The 18,686-nt window shown below is 41.7% G+C and overlaps 1 protein-coding gene across 2 annotated transcripts in view; it reads right to left on the bottom strand.

Annotated features, from left to right (window-relative positions):
* Chfr (checkpoint with forkhead and ring finger domains) overlaps nucleotides 1-18,686 on the bottom strand; it is a 33,713-nt gene that overhangs the window by 12,716 nt on the left and 2,311 nt on the right. Inside the window, exons 3-13 of one of the 2 annotated variants that reach the window (XM_052754843.1) lie at nucleotides 16,220-16,319; nucleotides 13,627-13,736; nucleotides 12,752-12,811; nucleotides 12,412-12,627; nucleotides 10,556-10,717; nucleotides 7,630-7,789; nucleotides 6,787-6,941; nucleotides 6,501-6,663; nucleotides 4,832-4,977; nucleotides 2,583-2,702; nucleotides 403-486 (exon numbers count right to left, since the gene is read on the bottom strand). In XM_052754843.1, coding sequence (XP_052610803.1) covers nucleotides 403-486; nucleotides 2,583-2,702; nucleotides 4,832-4,977; nucleotides 6,501-6,663; nucleotides 6,787-6,941; nucleotides 7,630-7,789; nucleotides 10,556-10,717; nucleotides 12,412-12,627; nucleotides 12,752-12,811; nucleotides 13,627-13,736; nucleotides 16,220-16,319 — 1,476 coding nt within the window. The remainder of the gene's footprint in view (nucleotides 1-402; nucleotides 487-2,582; nucleotides 2,703-4,831; nucleotides 4,978-6,500; nucleotides 6,664-6,786; nucleotides 6,942-7,629; nucleotides 7,790-10,555; nucleotides 10,718-12,411; nucleotides 12,628-12,751; nucleotides 12,812-13,626; nucleotides 13,737-16,219; nucleotides 16,320-18,686) is intronic. The other variant, XM_052754844.1, reaches the window with a different exon arrangement.

Raw genomic sequence — 18,686 nt, 5'->3', positions numbered from 1 at the left:
CCTAGTGGAGCAGGCAGTGTTAGCACATGCCTTAATGCAGCATGCAGCACCACACCCAGCTACCCTTGAATTTGTGATCCTCCTGCCTAAGTCTCGGGGGGGGGGGGGGGGGGGCTAGAATTACAGAAATAGTGTTTTTATGTGAATAAACAATTTCTTCTGTATAGTAACTGCTATTTTTCGTTTTATTACTGCTTGCACTTGAAGCAACATGGGTTTTAGACTTCTAAAGTGACAAAACTTTGTAGTGTAGCAGAAAAAGGCAGGTAATCAATCACTTGATGGCTCACGGTAGCCTCATTTTTTTCTGAACACAGCAGGTCACAATTCAATACCACCTACCCCAAGTAATCAAGAGAACATAATAAAGTCAAAGCAACTAGGCTAAAGAGCTGACATTACCACAGAATGGAGCCAAGCAGCCAAAACAGCCAGTCCGGGTGCAGCCCCAATACAAATGGCAGAAGGGTTGTAGGCACACTGCACCTGTGGACAGAGGACAGTTGGTCAATTGGGACCTAGACTCAAGAGCTCAACTCTCTTTGAAGATAGTCTTTCTGAGGTGTTCTCAGGGAACTAGGGAGCAGAGACAACACCCCAGATAACATCTAAAATGAAAGGTGACAGAGTTGTTATAATTAAGTTAATTTAAAACCAGTGATCTTAAAAACAGCTTGGTCTGCTGGGTGGCAGTGGCACAGGCCTTTATTCCCAGCACTTGGGAGGCAGAAGCAGGCAGATCTCTGGGAGTTCGACGCTGGCCTGGTCTACAGAGCGAGATCCAGGACAGGCACCAAAACTACACAGAGAAATCCTGTCTCAAGAAAAAAAAAAAGAAAAAGAAAAAGAAACAAAAAACAGCTTGGTCTCTGACCCCAGCACCCCAACAGTCCTGGTTCATTGTTCCCCAGTCTGAATATGTGACACACTTCAAGTAGCTGCACATTCATGTCTGCAGATAGCTTTTCTACCTACCATGAATAATGTTTTCATATTGTTATCTTGCACTCTCTTGTGGAAAGGGTTTGTTGTATGATATTTTTTTTGTATTCTAACAAATAAAGCTTGCCTGGAGGTCAGAGGGTGAAGCGAGCCACTAGTTAACTATAGAGGCCAGACAGTGGCACACACCTTTAATCCCAGCACTTGGGAGAAGCAGGAAGATCAGGAGTTCAAGGCCACCCTTGAACCAGTCTAAAAAAGAAACAGAGCCAGTGGTGGCGGTAGTGCATACTTTTGATCCCAGCACTTGGGAGGTGGAGACAGGACCTGACAGCCATTCAGTCTGAGGATTTGTAGAGACAGGATCCCCCCATTTCAGTCTGAGGATTTGTAGAGGTAAGAAGTCTCTAGTGGTTGCTTCTCTGATCTTTCAGCTTTCACCCTAATATCTGACTCTAAGTTTTTATTTAATAAGACTAATTAGATTCACACTTCAAAGGTTTTTTTAATGTTTAATACTTGCCACAATACAATTTCATAGAATATGCTACTAAATAAACCCTAGCTGAAGTTCTTACAGGATTGAATAATTACATCTTTTTAAGGGTATAATCACTTTGTAAATGCCTTTATCTATAAAGCATTTCTCTATACATTTAGTCCAAAGTAAAGACTGCCCTCTTAGCAAAATTTTAAGAACCTAACCTTGGCTGCCACTTGCTGATCTGTATTTCTCAGATGTCAGCATTCTCAGGACTCTTCTATGGATTCTTCTCAACATGCCTAGGGGTCACCCTGGTATGCCTGGAGCTCGTTAGCTGCCTATCCCAGAATGCATACCGCTATTGTGCTACTGTATCCTCTTCTGTACTGCACCAAGTCTAGGCTACGAGGACCACCTCCCCAGAGCAGTCTCCAAGCACACAAAACACACTCCATCTCAGCAGTGGAGAGCTTGTACTGTATCATACATTGTGCCCTTGATATCCAGAAGATTGGCTCAGGCACTGCAGAGACTTGTTGATGTGGCCATATGAGTTTATGCTTTTCTTCATTTAACAGCAAAAATGACCAAGGAACTCTGAAGCTGAGGAATATTTTAAAAAGGCAATAGACATGAACACCATGAACATGAACAAAAATATATTCAAACAGCCATTAAATAAATGAAGAGTTCCATTTGTTTTTTGACGTGTTGCAATGCTGAGAATGAAACCCAGGAGCTTATACATGCTAAGCAAGTGTTCCACCACTTAGCTATCTCTCTTTTCAAAGACCAGTTTTAATGGTAAGAAATGTAAATTAAAAACAAGATATTTCATCTATTAGATTTTAAGTAATACATTATATAACGAATATAGTACTGATATGAGAATGGATATAGATTCATATCCCAGAAGGAGGACCACCTACATAAGGAAATGTGGTCTCCACAAGGCAGTGTTTATCAACTGGTAGGAAAAAATAGAGTGTTCAGTTTGCTCATGTGGGATCAAATTATTATATGCAGATGGAAAAAAATTGTATCTTTGTTTCATAGTCCACATAAAGTCAATTTTATTTGAAAAATCAAGCCATGAAGGATGCACAAGAATGTCCTCCTGTTGGAGGGGGCACCTCAGGGAGACTAACATACTCACACTGCTGAGGGGCAACACTGGAATCCTGCTCACGTTCAGCTCTCCGGTCAGGCATAGGCTGGAAGCAACAGGTACATATGGCATGGCTTCCTTGAAGAGGGCACATATAATCCTGGGCTGCTGAAGCACACACATATTTAGGTCAGAATATATCTAGACACCAGACAAAAAAATTACATTTAGAGAGGCAACTATGAAATACATAGGAGGAGGGACAGGATCTGGGAGGACTTCAAACTACTTCCTAAGTGGCCAAATGATATTCTGCCATTTGAAATAAGGGAATTCAATGGCTATAGCTCAGTGAGTACTTGTCTAGCGTTTGAGAAGTCTTAGACTTAATCCCCAGCACCAAAAATACCCATATACATGTACACATTCATTCATATATACATAAATAATTTTTTTTAAGTAATTGGACTAAGGGAGTTCAAGTCAGGCATGAGGATATACACCTATAGTGCTAGTTATTGAGAATCTGAGGCAGGAAGATCACAAGTTCAAAGCTAGCCTGAGATATGTACTGAGTTTTAGGCCAGGCTGAGTTATAAATTGAGACTCTACTTCAAAAGACCAAAAAGTCGGGCCGGGCGGTGGTGGCGCACGCCTTTAATCCCAGCACTCGGGAGGCAGAGCCAGGCGGATCTCTGTGAGTTCGAGGCCAGCCTGGTCTCCAAAGCGAGTTCCAGGAAAGGCGCAAAGCTACACAGAGAAACCCTGTCTCGAAAAACCAAAAAAAAAAAAAAAAAAAAGACCAAAAAGTCCATTCTGGGTAGTGGTCAAATATCTACCTCTGGTTGCTGAGCACTGCTTTGCTGCCCCAATTATGGGTTCTAGAAGTGACTCAAGGGATGGAGAGATGGCAGAGTGGTTAAGAGCACTGGCTGCTCTTCCAGAGGACCTGGGTTCAATTCCCAGCACCTACATGGCAGCTCACAACTGTCTGTCTGACACCTTCACACAAATGCACACAAAATAAATGGAAGAAGAAGAAGAAGAAGAAGAAGAAGAAGAAGAAGAAGAAGAAGAAGAAGAAGAAGAAGAAGAAGAAGAAGAAGAAGTAGTAGTAGTAGTAGTAGTAGTAGTAGTAGTAGTAGTAGTAGTAGAAGTAGTAGTAGAAGTAGTAGTGACTCAGAGAACTGGAACAGTGTTCTAGTAGGGTAGCCAAGAATGTGGCTCTTAATTACAACCCTAGGTTAGTGGCCTTCTAACATACTCAGGCTAAATACCAGATAAAGGGCTGGGGCTCCTAAGGCTACCTTTAATTTGGCAATGATCACAGTGCCCACTGTAGTAAGAACAGGCAGAGCTAGAACTAGAGTGGCCAACCCCAGGCAGGGGATACTGTTATGCTACCTGCAGCCAGTTCTAGTTGCTAGGCTTCAACCCTCAGAGATAAGAACTTCATGCCCCATGCAAGTGGACAGCTCTCCTTTTCTCTTTCCCTCATCTTCTTTGTTTTCCTTTAAGTTGGGGTGGAACCAAATGCCTTGCGAATGCTAAGCATGCCCTCTATCACTGAGCTGTGTCTCAGCCCCTCTCTTGCTTTTCTTAACGCATCCAGGGACCTATGTGTTGGAAATACAGCTAATGGGAGATTGTTTAGAGGGAAACTCTACGGAGAGACAAAACAGACTATGGGAATTTAGTACACGCTGCTGGAAAGAAGCCAGTCTCTCGTTTGGGTGACAGACACAGAGTGATCATTTTGGCTTTGGCAAACGCCTGAAGCAGTAAGTTGAAGTGAGACCAAAAGTTAAAACCAGGACTGTTAATTACCAGGTGTGTCCAAAAGGGGAGACCCTCAAATAAACAGATATTCACCTAATTTCTTTCTCTTTTTTGAGACAGATGAGGCTAGCCTTGAACTCACCGAGATCCTCCTGTCTCTGCCAGTCTCCCCCCCTTTTTTTTTTGGTTTTTGGTTTTTCAAGACAGGGTTTCTCTGTGTAGCACTGGCTGTCCTGGAATTCACTTTGTAGACCAGGCTGGCCTTGAACTCACAGAGATCTGCCTGCCTCTGCCTCCCGAGTGCTGGGATTTAAAGGTATGCATTATCATGCCTGGCTCTCCTGATTTCTTACCAATACTGGTTATGAGGCTATGAGAGGCAAGAGGATTGCTGAAACAGAGGACTAGAAGACAGGAGAGACTTCATAGAGGAATCGCACCATAGGAAACTAGAACAAGAATCACAAGGATGTAACACAATGGAAGGAAAAGCTCAGAGTTAGATAACACTATCTTACCTGCTGGCAAGCTGGTAGATGTTGATGGTGCTTCCCCACCAAGGGCCTGTGTAGCTCCTAGCTCGCTTTCTGGGACTGGGCAAGGAAGAGACTGCACTGCTTGCCTTCTGTATTCAGGACACTGTCTGCATACAATATATGGCTGACTGTGAGAAGAACAAGCAGAACTGAAGTCACAAAGGAACAGGTAGACATCATTGTTACATTATCATCGACTCTCAGCTCCAGCTGTTGGGCTTCTACTCTTCAAGGCCTCTGCTCTACCTCTACTCACCTGCAGCAACACTTCAGTCTGTGTGTTGAAAGCAGCTGACCCCTCCTCTCTGCCCAGCTCCCACCACTGGGAGGACATTACCCATAACCACCTGGAACAGGATAGCATCCACCACATGATAGCTACTCTGTGTTCAGCTACTTTCTTGTTCAATCCCCCACACCCCATGCTTCAGCGCACTCTACTCTGGACCACTTAGTTCCCACTCAGTAGGACATCGGCTCATAAGCTCCAAGGCCAAGAAAACCCATAAGAGTTGTCTCTTAAGGAGATGCTCATGAGAAAAAACAATACTGAAAGTATTGCTAGCTCACTCAATACAATATGTTAAAATCAGAGCACAGCTATAATCCCAGCACTGTTAAGACTGAGGCAAGAGGGTCCTAGTGAGCTAGAATTACAGGTGTCAGCAGCCACATCCAAATTTGTTTGGTTTGGGGGATTTTTTTTCTTTTCGTAGTATGATAGATTGACCTCATGGTCAATTCTCACATGCTAGGCAAACATTCCATCACTGAGCTACACTTCCAGAACTTTTTTAATATTTTTATTTTGAGATAAGAGTCTAAGTTTCTCAGGCTAGCTGTGAACTCACTCCGTAATCCAGGGGAGGTTATTTACTTTTTTTTTTTTTTAAATAGTATAGCCTTGGCCCAAAACGTACACCTGAAACCAATGTATCGGCAGGTAAAATTGGGTCTCAAAGGGCTGTGTCCTTTCAGCCTGGGGATTATGCCTTTCCTAATACTACTCTAAGAAATTATAACACTACCATTTACAGCCAAGGATTTACAGTCTCTAATTACAAGAATTAGATGTGCTTATGAGGGGAAAACAACACATAACACTTTTCTGCTATAGCCAGTGAATCAGTATTCATGAGGAGGTGGGGTTCACAACCCATTGAGGAAGCTGGGAATGGTGGTGCATGCCTTTAATTCCACTGCTTAAGAGGCAGAAGCAGGCATGTCTGTGAGTTCAAGGACAGCCTGGATAACGCTGTTAAGTCCAGGACAGCCAGGGCTATATATAGAGACAACCAAGCTGAGCATGGTGGCACTCAGGAGGCTAAGGCAGGTGGACCACTGTGAGGTCAAGGCCAGTCTGGTCTACATAGTAAGTTCCAGGACAGCAAAAGCTACATAGAAAGGCCCTGTCTCAAAATAAATATATAAATAAACAAATTAATTAATTAAAAAAGACCATCAAGGCTACCTGAGGTTCTTAACCTATTCATTGTTGCTCAGAGTCCATCCACTCTGGCCATACTCCAATTTGAGGAAACAAGCTAAAAACATAAAGGAAACTGACTTACTGAAGTCCTATAGCTGTACACCCCACAATACAGTTAAGCGCAATATTGATGTACTTCTTATTCCCAGGCACATGTCTAACCTGATGTCTGAGGATTCACTATCAACATCTGACAGCTCCAGCAGGTCCTCTGAACTCCCCTCTTCATCAGAGAAAGACCTCCTGACTTTGGGTTGCAGCATATCTTGAGTGATTCTATTCCTTGCATCCATACTTCTCAGATCTTCTTCACTGCGACTCTTATCTAGATTAAAAAGGGCACAGCAAAATTCACTGGCAAGGGAAACAGGACTAGAGAGAGAATCTAGACTACTCAGAGCAGAGCTCGCAGCCCCAGGCCCTAGAAGGGAAAGTCAGTGAGGCTGACCTGGGTGCTGAATAAGGTATGCTTCCACAAGGTTGTTCAGGATGTGGTTTTTACAGATCCGCTCCACTGGACATCGGCAGGTAGGGCACAAAGATGAACGCTCCATCCAGCCAGAGTAGCAAGCTGCACAAAATGTGTGCATACAAGGCTGCAAACTGGCAGAATATGAAGGAACAAAGAACAAATTTCCTGACAAAATATTCCAAAGATCGGCTACTATGACACTCAGACAAAATCTGCAGCAGACCTACCCAACAACGATGCAATGAGCCAACTGAGGAGAACTCTATCATCTAACCTATAACTACTTAAGCTCAGTGCTATAAGATTAAAAAAAAAAATCAGAGCTATATCCCTGTTTTCGGGGGAACAAAGAACAGATCATAACTTCAGGAAAACAAGCAACAGAGACACCAAGTGTTTGGGGACTTGGTTGGGTAGGATCAGGATCCACCTCCCAAGCTCCCAAACAAAAGCCAAGGGAAGTTTCTCCCAAAGATAATCCTGGGAACTTCATTCTAAGTATTATGTCTTTAGTCAGGAAATGTTTAAAATTCAGTATACTTCACATGATCCTCCTACAAGGCAAAGACCAGGTTTTCTGGGTTACTCATGGCCTGTGTTAGACAAAACCAAGATTGATCATATCTCATTGATTCTATGGCCCTGGTCTCCAGGTTTGAGAATTTCTCCTTGTTGACAGCACAAGTAAAAGGAAAATGGAAACCTGAGTAGATTCCAGGGCAAAAAGAGGATCAAAGTCTGTTTTATTTATGGTCATTCCCCAACTTGTCAAAGGAGTCAGTGCTACCGAATCAACCCTAGGCATATGAAACAGCACACCTCACACAGTCATGCAGAAGGTCTTGACAGATGATGCAGGTTAGTGTCTCCTCCATCTTGTCTGGCTTCACAGAGGCAACTCTGACATCCTCACGTGAGGTTTGCGCATTTCCATGCTGGTCTGCAATCAATAACTGCAGGTTTAAGTCAAGCTCCCCATCTATAAGACAAAAGGACAAGTCCAACCAGTCACAACCACTTAATCTGAAGATACAGAAGATCCTCAGGTTTCTGTTGTCCATCAAAAGCAGAGGAAACAAAGCCACTTATGTATAAAGACTTTTTTTTTGTTGCTGCTGCTGTTTTTTGAGACAGGGTCTCTGCATGTAGCCTGGCTGTCGAGGAACTCACAGACCAGACTGCCCTAGAACAGAGTTGGGATTCAAGGCATGTGCCACCATGCCTGGCTATATAAAGACGATTTTTAAGACGGTCCCAAATAAGTCACATGTTCCTTTGTTCCTAAACTCTAGTTTAGAAGAACAATTGCTGACCTAAAAGGAAAAAAAAGGGGACACACTCAGGATGTGAGCATGTATACATAACACATAAAGGTAACAAGTGGGAGAGGAAAAGGGAAGAGGGAGGACCAGTTGTATAGTATTTTTGTAAATGTCATTTTTGTTTAAACAAATAAAATACGACCCCATGCACAAAGGAAAATCCTGGAAATATAACTCTAAGATGGCACTGGCAGTTTTAAAATGTTCTTTCTCCTGATACATTTATATATACACACATGAAGTACCACTACTACTACTATTATTGTTTTTCAGATGTTCTCTGGGTGCCCTGATTAGTGTCAAACTCATTATGTAGCTGAGGATTACCTTAAAGATCTGATTCACCTGTTTCCATTTCCCCAGAACTGGGATTATAGGTGTGCAACATCATACCTGGCTCAATTTTTATTTTATTTTTACAAGTTGGATTAATAGGCTGGGCATAGTAGCACATGTGGGGGAGGCAGAGGTAGGTGGATCTCTGTGAGTTTGAGGCCAGCCTGGTCTACATAGCAAGTTCCAGGCTAGCCAGGGCTACATAGCAAAAGCCCATCTGAAAAGGAAAAAAAAAGTATACAATTTGAAAAGTCATCTAGAAGGAAATAAATGCAGTTAGTCTTTGCCCTGGCCTTTCCTTACCTAGTTTCCTTATCTGAGGAAATTATTCAGTTTTTTGGGCCATATGTTTGTATTATAATACTACAGTTGACTTATTTTGTTTGCAGTATTGGAATCAAATCTAGAGCCTTACACATTAGGCTCAACCACTGAATTACATCCTTTAACAAATTGATTTACCAATTTGAAAGGTCCTCTTAATATTACTGAGCAAGTATTGATTAAACTTCATTTTATGGCCATCATTATGAATCTACTAAGTATTCACTGCTAAGCTAAGTAGCCTAACAAATTTTTCTATATTATATAATTTTCTATTTTTAAAAAGATTTATTTTTATTTTTTATTTTATTTATTTATTTTTGTTTTTTCGTGACAGGGTTTCTCTGTGTAACAGTCCTAGCTGTCCTAGAACTTGCTCTGTAGACCAGGCTGACCTCAAACTCACAACATCAGGCTGTCTGCCTCCTGAGTGCTGGGATTAAAGGCGTGTGCCACCACCGCCCATACTTATTTTTATTTGTTATGTATGTGTGAGTGCCTGGATGCATGTATGTGTACGATGCACTACCTGGTGCCTGTCAAAGCCCAAACTGGGCATTAGGTCCCCTGAAACTGGAGTTACAGGTGGTTATAAGCCATCATGTAGGTGCTGGGAACCAAACTTAGGTCCTCAGCAAGAGTAAGGGTTCTTAACCACTGAGCAATCTCTCCAGCCTCTAATTTTCCATTTTTGTTAAAATCACCTCACAGTGGTGGTGCACACCTTTAATTCTAGTACTCAGGAGGCAGAGGCAGGTAGATCTCTCTGAGTTTGAAGTCAACCTGGTCTACAGAGTGAGTTCTAGGACAGCCAGGGCTACACAGAGAAACCCTGACTCAAAAAACAAAAACAAACAAACAAGCAAATCACATCATATTAATATATTTTTTTCCTCCAAGATAGGGTCTCTAAGCTAGTCTCAAACTCAGAGATCCACCTGCCTCTGCCTCCTGAGTACTGGAATTAAAGGCGTGCATCACTATGGCCGGCTTAATACATTTTTGGGGGGAAGAAATTAATATGAGAGAGAGAGAGAGAGAGAGAGAGAGAGAATATGTGTGTGTATTTGAATGTATATCTATGCCACAGCATACAAGCACACATGTGGAGGTCAGAGAACAACTTTGGGACGTCAGCTCTCTACTTCCACCTTTATGTAGGTTCCAGAGATTGAACTCAGGCTGCCAGGCTTCACAACAAATGCCTTTTTACCTGCTGAGCCATGTCACCAGCCCTATACTTACTTTTTAAATATAATTATTGTGATTCTTACCATGGCCTCCACAAGGCAATTAATGTATTTTACCACAAATATTCAGATAATCCAGTTTCTTCCCCCACGACATTATTTCTAGCGCTCTTCTATCACACTATTACAGAGCCAGCTGACCTTGAAGTCCAATCCTCCTACCTCTACCTCCCAAGTTCTGAGATTATAGGTATGTGTCACCATATCCTGCTTAAAATAACATTTTTTAAAGAAATTACTGTCCTATCAAAGATAGAAGACTTTAACATCCATTTGTAATTGAAAATGCAGTTTTCAGAACAATAGCATGACTTAGTAGTGAACAGTTCCATTTGAATTATGCAAACAGGAAGAATCCTAGACTTTCATACAGAAAATGCAAGTTGTTACAGTATAAACCTGAGGCAGATCCCATACTTCTGCACACAGTGGGAATCCTCTGCAGGCAACAGCCAGCATAACAAGCACAGGGTACAAGAGGCCAAAGGATGCACAGAACAGCCAGAGTCTAACCTCCTTTCATCCTTTTTTTGGCAGGCTCCAATTCCTCATGGTCTTCAGTTTCCAAAGAAAAGGGTGTTTCTTTGTCTTGGAGAACTGGAGAAAGGCTGGAGAGTTCACCATTTGCAATAAGTGAACTACATTCTTTTAGGGAAATGCCTGCATTCCCAAGTCCTGTGAAAAGGAACAAATAAGACAGGTTGTGATTTATCTACTTCAGAAGAAAGAGTCAGGAAAGTCACTGATTCAATAAGCATAGTGCATTATGGAGTTAGAGATCTCACATGCATCATTTAAGAATGGTGCATGTCTTATACAAATACTCATCCATATATGAGTTATACCTTAAATGCACTAGAGCCCATCTTTGCTAATGAAGCTAGAGGCAAGTGGCACATTCACATGTAAAGACACGCAGGAAGGTCTAGAACAGGATCATCCCTAAATACTAGGTCTAAGAGGTACAAGTACATATTCTTGCAATCACAAAATGCATATTATATACTAAATACACCCAAAAAAGATGTGAAGTAAATACACTTCTGACAGGAGTAGGGAGTATGGTAAAGGAAATAACAGCAACTAACAGGAAGAGTTCTGACCTAAACAGATAGAAGCTTAAGTATCACATACATCTTGAATGAACTTGGCTGAAAAGTCAGGAAACTTTCCATTATTCTCTAGCTTATTCATAATATTATAGTACAATACATATCTACTTTATAATATTCAAATGATAAGCACTAGTATTTGGAAAAAGAAGAAACTGGTTTATACCAATCTAAAGCAAAAAAAGAGGGCCAGGGGAATTATTTCAGGAACAAATTAACTCATATACTAAAGAAAGAACAGGAATCTAAGTTCCCAGGCCATTTCCTGGCCCTGGAACCTACTCCTCCTGACTTTCCAGCCTTTTATGTTCAGCCATGATTTTTATTTGAGGACAAAGATTATATAATGGCACTTTGGAAGGTTCCAGATGGGGAAACTGAACATATAAAAGTACTTATTATACCATCTCACATCTAGTAGGCACTAAGTTTTAACTATAATTATTTTGTTAGTATGAAAATACTTCAGCATACAGATAGAAAATTTTCATTTTTAAAAATTACAAAACATTCTCTGTGAGTTTGAGGCCAGCCTGATCTACAGGGCGAGATCCAGAACAGGAACCAAAACTACACAGGGAAACCCTATCTCGAAAAAAAAAAAAAAATTACAAAAGATATGAAACTTTACCCATTCTATGAAATCTGATCAGAAAGTCAGTAGAGCCTTATCAGACTACATGTTATGCACATAGAGAGATGGAATAGAACATAAATGTAATGGCAAAGTAGGTTTTCTTTGAGTGTTTATGTATGTGTATTGCTGGGGATCAAACCAAAAAAAGAAAAAATGACCAGCCATGAGGAACAGGGCATGTTCAGACTGGTTTTAAGCACCACACAGTTCTGGATAAACCTTGAAAACATTATGATAAATGAAGGAGCCAGTCATAAGACCACATACTGTATGACTATGAACACAAAATGTTCAGAACATACAAATAAATACATGGAGATACATGAATTTCCTTTTATGTGATAGAATGTTCTATAATTAACAGTGATGGCCATATAACCTTGTAAATGTACCTAAAATACTGATGGGTACATTTTAACTAAGTGATATTTATAGTATATTAATTATATTTTTTAGGTAAAATTACAAAAATACTATGTTACCATGGTCCTTAACGTTTAGTCTTTCTCCTGGGAATGAAATAAATTAGTACACATGACTACAGAACACTTACTGATGAATGGATTTACTGTATCTCAAGGAACAAAAAACTGCGACTGTCATTGTGATCCCCATCTCACCAGAGCTAGAGGAATGCTTTTGCCCTGCAGAGGTCAGCTCTGGCTCCATAGAAGAGGTAGAGGCCGTGGGGAAGAGGTCTGATGTCGATGTTGATGGCTGTGGTTCCTCTAAGCATGTTTGAGCCACGGGTGACAATGGTGGAACCTGGAGGTCATCACCCTGCCCTGGACCTGAGGAGTCTTTGGTCACATGGAACATATTTTCTTTATTGGCTTCTACAGGTACAAAAATAAAGAGAATGCATTCAGAACCCAGAAAGACACTCTGGGGGCTGAATGGCCATTCCTAGAAATCAAAGGCCCTTTACAACATGCAGGCCTTTGCCATAGGCTCACTTACCAAAGGATTCTTGAGGCAAGCTTTGTTTTTCATTTAAAGATTCATAGAGGTATGCCACATCTAAAAGGAAATTAACCAAATCAGGGAGTGGTGGCCCCAGTGGAAAGTGAGACCTCCTCACTCCTGCTCATCTTTGATTATCACAAACCTGTCTTTTGATTATCTTCATTTACCATCTGGTAACAACATTCAACAGTTTAAGTGATTCTAATAAAAGCAAACCACATTTTTACTAATCTAAATATAAGCAAGCAACCAAAGGGAAAAATGGCCATAGAAGACAGACAAGGGTGAAAAAGACATGCTTCACTAATAACCACAAACCACAAGAAGGAAGATTCGAGTTCCTCCTATGTGGCTAGAGGCTGGTTTACTTTAAGAGGACCTAAGGAATATTAGTGCCCTCATTTTTCCTCCTTGCCAAGAATGATCTTATGGTGGTCTTCAATTATTTCAGGGTGACATTCAAATATTCTTACAACTCTCCTTATCCTATATGGAGCTGGATCCAGTCTAACCTTTGTTGCTTTTTGTAAAGTCTCCAAGAACAGAACTGCCAATGACTTCCAGGGCCTCCATATGGATTTTATTCCCACACTCCAATTCTACTGTTTAGCCCAGCCCATTTTCTCCTTCTTGGCTGCCATTATAAGCTATGCAGTTCCTGGTGGCATTCTTGAAGAAAAGCCCTGCCCAAAGAGTCAGCACTCTATCCAAGTGTTTACACCAAGAATCTCTGTAATTGTCACTTTCTATGAAAATGTCTGCATCAACACGTTCTTTCTGAGGGTGTTTTCCAGCCTAGAGTTGGACAGCTGGCTTCTTGGTACAACACCTGGGGAAAGTATCTACACCTCAAAATTTTTCTCTCTTACTGTGTTCTGGCTCATTCTTCCTGTATACCAAATAGATGACATCCCCACTCTGTAAAGGGTAAGTCTGCTTCTTAACAACTTGCAGCTTGTTGATTACTGTTCCATTGGTGCTGTAAAGAAAACAAAAGTGTAAGTCACCCTACTCAAAACAATTAAATAGGGTAAACTCTTTCTACTACCATTAAGAAATCTGCTCAGCATTACCATTTTGAAAATACTCAGAGAGGACAAGAAACTATTTAACTGCCAGCCAGTAGTGGCAAACACCTTTAATCCCAGCATTCATGGGGCAGAGGCAGGCAGATCTCTATAAATTCAATGCCAGCCTGGTCTACAAAGCAAGTTCCAGGGCAGCCAGAAAGAGCTGTTACAAAGAGAAATACTGTCTCACAAAAAAAAAAAAAAAAAAGAAAGAAAGAAAGAAAGAAATTATTTAACTGTTTCATATATGCAAGTACCATCTGATAATACTCTAAGACAAAAAGCTTGCCTGTTACTACCCATTTACTGGCAAATGAGCAACTCTGGGTTGCACACACACACACACACACACACACACACACACACACACACACACACACACACACGAGACACAGTGCCTGTGGAGGCCAGAAGAGGGCACTGGAACTCCTGGAACTGGAATTACAGATGGTTTTGAGTGGCCATGTGGGTGTTGAGACTTGAACCTGGGTCATCTGCAAAAGCAGCATGCTTTTGACCGTTCTATTCTTTCTTGTACGTCTCGAGGTAGATCCTGAGGTCTAATCCTGAGACAGCACAGTGCCGTCATATCCTTCTTTCCTGAGCTGTCAATAGCTCAGTCAGTTCTCTCCAACAGTCATGACCGCAGTCAGTTCATTCCTTGAACTAATCCTTCCCAGAAGATGTATTCAAGACAAAAGCAAAATAAAATTTGGGCTTTCAACTGGAAGATAGCATGGCTCCTGAGCTCAGAAGATGCAGTGACAAAATTATAATTAATCACATTGCTAGATGGGAAGGCCAAAGGACATATCCCAGGCCTAGACTGTGGGGACAGGAAAGATTCTCTTGGGAAGAACATTTTGGTGGAGACCTATTAGAAAATCAGGAATTGAGCACACGATGGCCAAAGAGCACAGTACACTGAACACAAAATTCAACAACTGAACCAGTCCTTGGCTCTGCAGCTTCATTCTGGAGGTCCAGCACTGGAAGGAATTTGTATGTCACTCTTGAACTTTAATTCTCTCAGGTCAAGGAATGATGAACATTTTCCATAAAGCACATGGCACTAGTTCAAATTCTGTGGTCACAAAGTCTCACTCCAACTACTCAGCTTTGGCACTGCAGCATGACAGCAGCCAAGACAGGACTTAAATACACAGGCATGCCCACGTCCCAGTAAAACTGATAAACTGTATGCAGACCACAATCTTGACACAATCCTAACTGGTCCTCTGCAACCAGGCATCTTCCAATTGTCCATTTCATACTGGTTCTCGAAAAATGAACCCCTTTTCTCAGGCTGAAGCCCAAATGCCCTGCTATAATTCCGACTCATCACCTCCACCTACCCCACGTCCTTGTGCCTCTGCCTGGGCTACCTGCTTCTCCTCCAGCCTACCTCTGCCCCAGAAGACAGCACCTCTGACAGGAGATTGTCCCAAGAACATCCAGAAGGAATGTAGCCTACTAAGACTAAGCAGTAGATGGTCAACAGAAAATTAACTCAACATCGTCTTTGAAGGCTCTTTGTCTCATAATGTTGTGTCAGGGCTTTTATTTTATTTTCTTCTCTCTTTTAAAAATTTAATTTAAGACCGGGCAGTGGTGGCGCACGCCTTTAATCCCAGCACTCGGGAGGCAGAGCCAGGTGGATCTCTGTGAGTTCGAGGCCAGCCTGGGCTACCAAGCGAGTCCCAGGAAAGGCGCAAAGCTACACAGAGAAACCCTGTCTCGAAAAACGAAAAAAAAAAAAAAAAAAAAAAATTTAATTTAATTTTATTTATTTGTTTTTACCCTGTATGTCCTTTGCATATATATATGGCTTCTGGTTTTGTTATTTTATGGGATTCCTGAATGTGTGACTGAGTGTGTCTCTGTGTCTGTATCTATTTCTTGTGCCTTTTCTTGGGGTCTTTTCCTTCTGTTTGTAATATTCCAAATTCTTTGTTTTTGTTTTATCTTACTATATTATATTTATTATTATTATTATTATTATTGTTAATATGAATGTTTTCTAATGAGAGAAAGAATGGGTTGGATCCAGATGGAAGGGGAAGTGGAGAGGGACTGGGAGGAGTAGAGGGAGAAGAAACCATAATCAGAATATATTGTATGAAAAAAAAAAATCTATTTTCAATAAAAGTAAAAGAAAAACCTATCAATATATTTTAAATCTTATTTCTGAGTATGTGAGCCATATTTGATTTAATTAGAAAATGAGCCAATGGAACTAAACCACACCCAGGATCCCATATGGAAACTAGAAAATGTACATCCTGATGAATGGAGAACCTGAGCAGTACTTTAGAAAAAGGAAGCCCCTGTACACTGTAACAGCATGTCAGCTTCCTAAGTTACAAAAGGAAAGAGAAAATACAGTGCTCACCTGGTGTCTTCCAGGGTCACCTGACCAGATTTGTCATCCACTCTAAGTTTACAGTGATCTCCAGAGACCAGTTTATTGCTGGGGAAAGAGAGGTCACAACCTGAAACAGATGGCAAGAAGGTACTGGACATTACTGTGGGTTCTGTGAGTACTACTGCCTTGCTTTTCCAGTCTGTGACCAATTGTGCCTACAAACACAAACAACATTTAAGTACTCAAGTGTTAACCTAAAGTACAGGGCCACGGTGTACGCCCCATGCCTTCCTGAACCCAGTCACCTGCAAGAAACCCATCATAGCAACAGCTTCTTTACAACAGTTTATCACACAAATAGCTCAGAAGAGAAATAGATCTCAATTGTAAAAGCAAAACAAAAACCAAAGGGTGTAATTAAATTTTCAGTATTTTAAACTAGTTCTTCCTGGGTGGCGGTGGCACATGCCTTTAATCTCAGCACTCAGGAGGCAGGGGCAGGTGGACCTCTGCATTCCAGGACAGCCAGGGCTACACAGAGAAACCGTATCTCAAAAAATCAAAAATACATAAATACATAAATGAGCCAATCAATAAATAAATGAAAAGAACAAGCAAGGCAAGAATCCCAGTACTGAGGTACCTCACAGGCTAGGGTAGGAAGATTTTAGGCTGGAGGTCAGCCTGGGCTATATATCTTAAGACTGTCTCAAAATAAGTGAACCATGAAGGGTAAGGGGGAGACAATGTCCCATATGAAACCACAACCTTATCCTGTTTTGGCCTGTGCTTTGATTCCATCACGGACCTATGGACTGGCAGATCAGAAGACTCAATACTTCCCCTCCTTGGCCCACCAAATTTTATTGGCAAGAAAGGGAAAAGCCAGGATCAGCATCTCTCCCTTCATCACCTACCAGGTGAAATCCTCTGTAAGAAGTCTAAACATCTAATGACTCAGAGGGTCTGGGGGATGAGTGTTTGTATAACACATGGCCCTTAACTAGGCTGCACAGACAGCAATACCCTGCTCCAGCCACCATATGATGTTCATGAGCTGCTGGCACTTCAGGATATCAGCATACATGTTACCCAGATAGGCTTATATGCAGTTGATCATTACCTAGATCTGTACCAACTGGGCTCTAAAGTGGACTTCTGTCTCTGTTAGCATGCCTTCTAGGAAAGCTTTTATGTCAGGCTATAAATGGAGCTATATTTCAAGATTCTGGAGGATATGTTGTAGGTCAGTAACCTAAGACTTGTTCACGTAGAGTTATTTCATGTGGTAACCACTTCAGAGTTCAGCCAGTTTGATTGGACATCAGTTGTTCATCCTTGTAGTTCTTCTCTGCCACAATCTCATATGGTCTTGTCTCTTTAGAACATGAATTGGTCAATGCCCAGAGTAGACTATATGTCCACACTAGCCTGACCAACCACCAGATGCTCTGACTCAAATGGGCACTGCCCCAGATTTCAGTTGCATTATGATGGGTGGCACATGTTTTGTCAAGCCAGGAAGATTGTCCCCTGGCCAAACTAGGAATTTCCTGCATCAGCAACTTTTTCTATTCCTCTTCCAGGGAATGTGTTGGATTTTGGAGAAGTAGATATTTCTCAGTTATTGGATAGGTTATAGTTAAAGCCTTAGTAGAGATGTTCAACTGCAACCTAGGAGAGTCTCCTGAGAAAGCTATTGTTGCCTGGAGCTTGTTCAAGAGATCCCACCCCAGTAAAAGGTAGAGACATTTAGGATTCTGCAGGTACATCAGCTTTTCCTCTAGGCTTGCAACCTATATCTCCACATTGTTCAAGATCAGTTCACTGATGTTTGTCTTCAGGCTCAGATACAGGATCTGGTCTGATGCATCTAAATTTTGATTTATTTAGAAATCATCTACAGCTAGACAGGTGCTGTCCATCTGTGAACAAATCTGGAGTTGCCAATGAAGGCAGCCAAGAATCTTGTCCGAAAGGTCCTCCAGGGTCTTGAGGTAGTGTTGATGGTCATGGAAGGTCCCAAGCCCCTGCTTCTGGTATTTGCCTCCTGCTCGCTCTGGTCTGACAAATCACTGAGATTCTACATAGGGACCTTTTCATTCCTTGCCAGTAGCTCAATAGACCCAGCCAAAGTACAGGAATAACTTAGTCACCACAGAGGAGGATGAGGACATGAAAAGGTAGAAGACACAGACAAGGTTTGCCCCCATGGATGCTGGGTTCATAGAAGTGCTCCTAGCCCCAAATGTTCTATCCAGGGCCCTGAAGGAGGAAGTATCTGACAACTAGTGGAAGCTGTTGGAAGTCATGGTGAGGGTAGGATGCCAGTGACACTGGCTTGAGGAGATGAAGATGGCAGGAGTTAGAAGATCCTGTGTTATTAAGATACTTATATTTGTTGGGAAGCTCTGCTGGGGCCCCTCTCCTCTCATTCCAGACTCCGCCCCTCAGAAAGCCCGCCAAGAGTCGGCTCCTCCCCCTGAGAAGAGAA

The sequence above is a fragment of the Peromyscus californicus genome, unplaced genomic scaffold (genome assembly GCF_007827085.1).
Source record: "Peromyscus californicus insignis strain IS unplaced genomic scaffold, ASM782708v3 Scaffold_2__1_contigs__length_46816999, whole genome shotgun sequence".
NCBI lineage: Eukaryota > Metazoa > Chordata > Mammalia > Rodentia > Cricetidae > Peromyscus > Peromyscus californicus.
The sequence above is the reverse complement of the archived record's forward strand: the minus strand, read 5'-3'. Positions and strand labels throughout refer to the sequence as shown.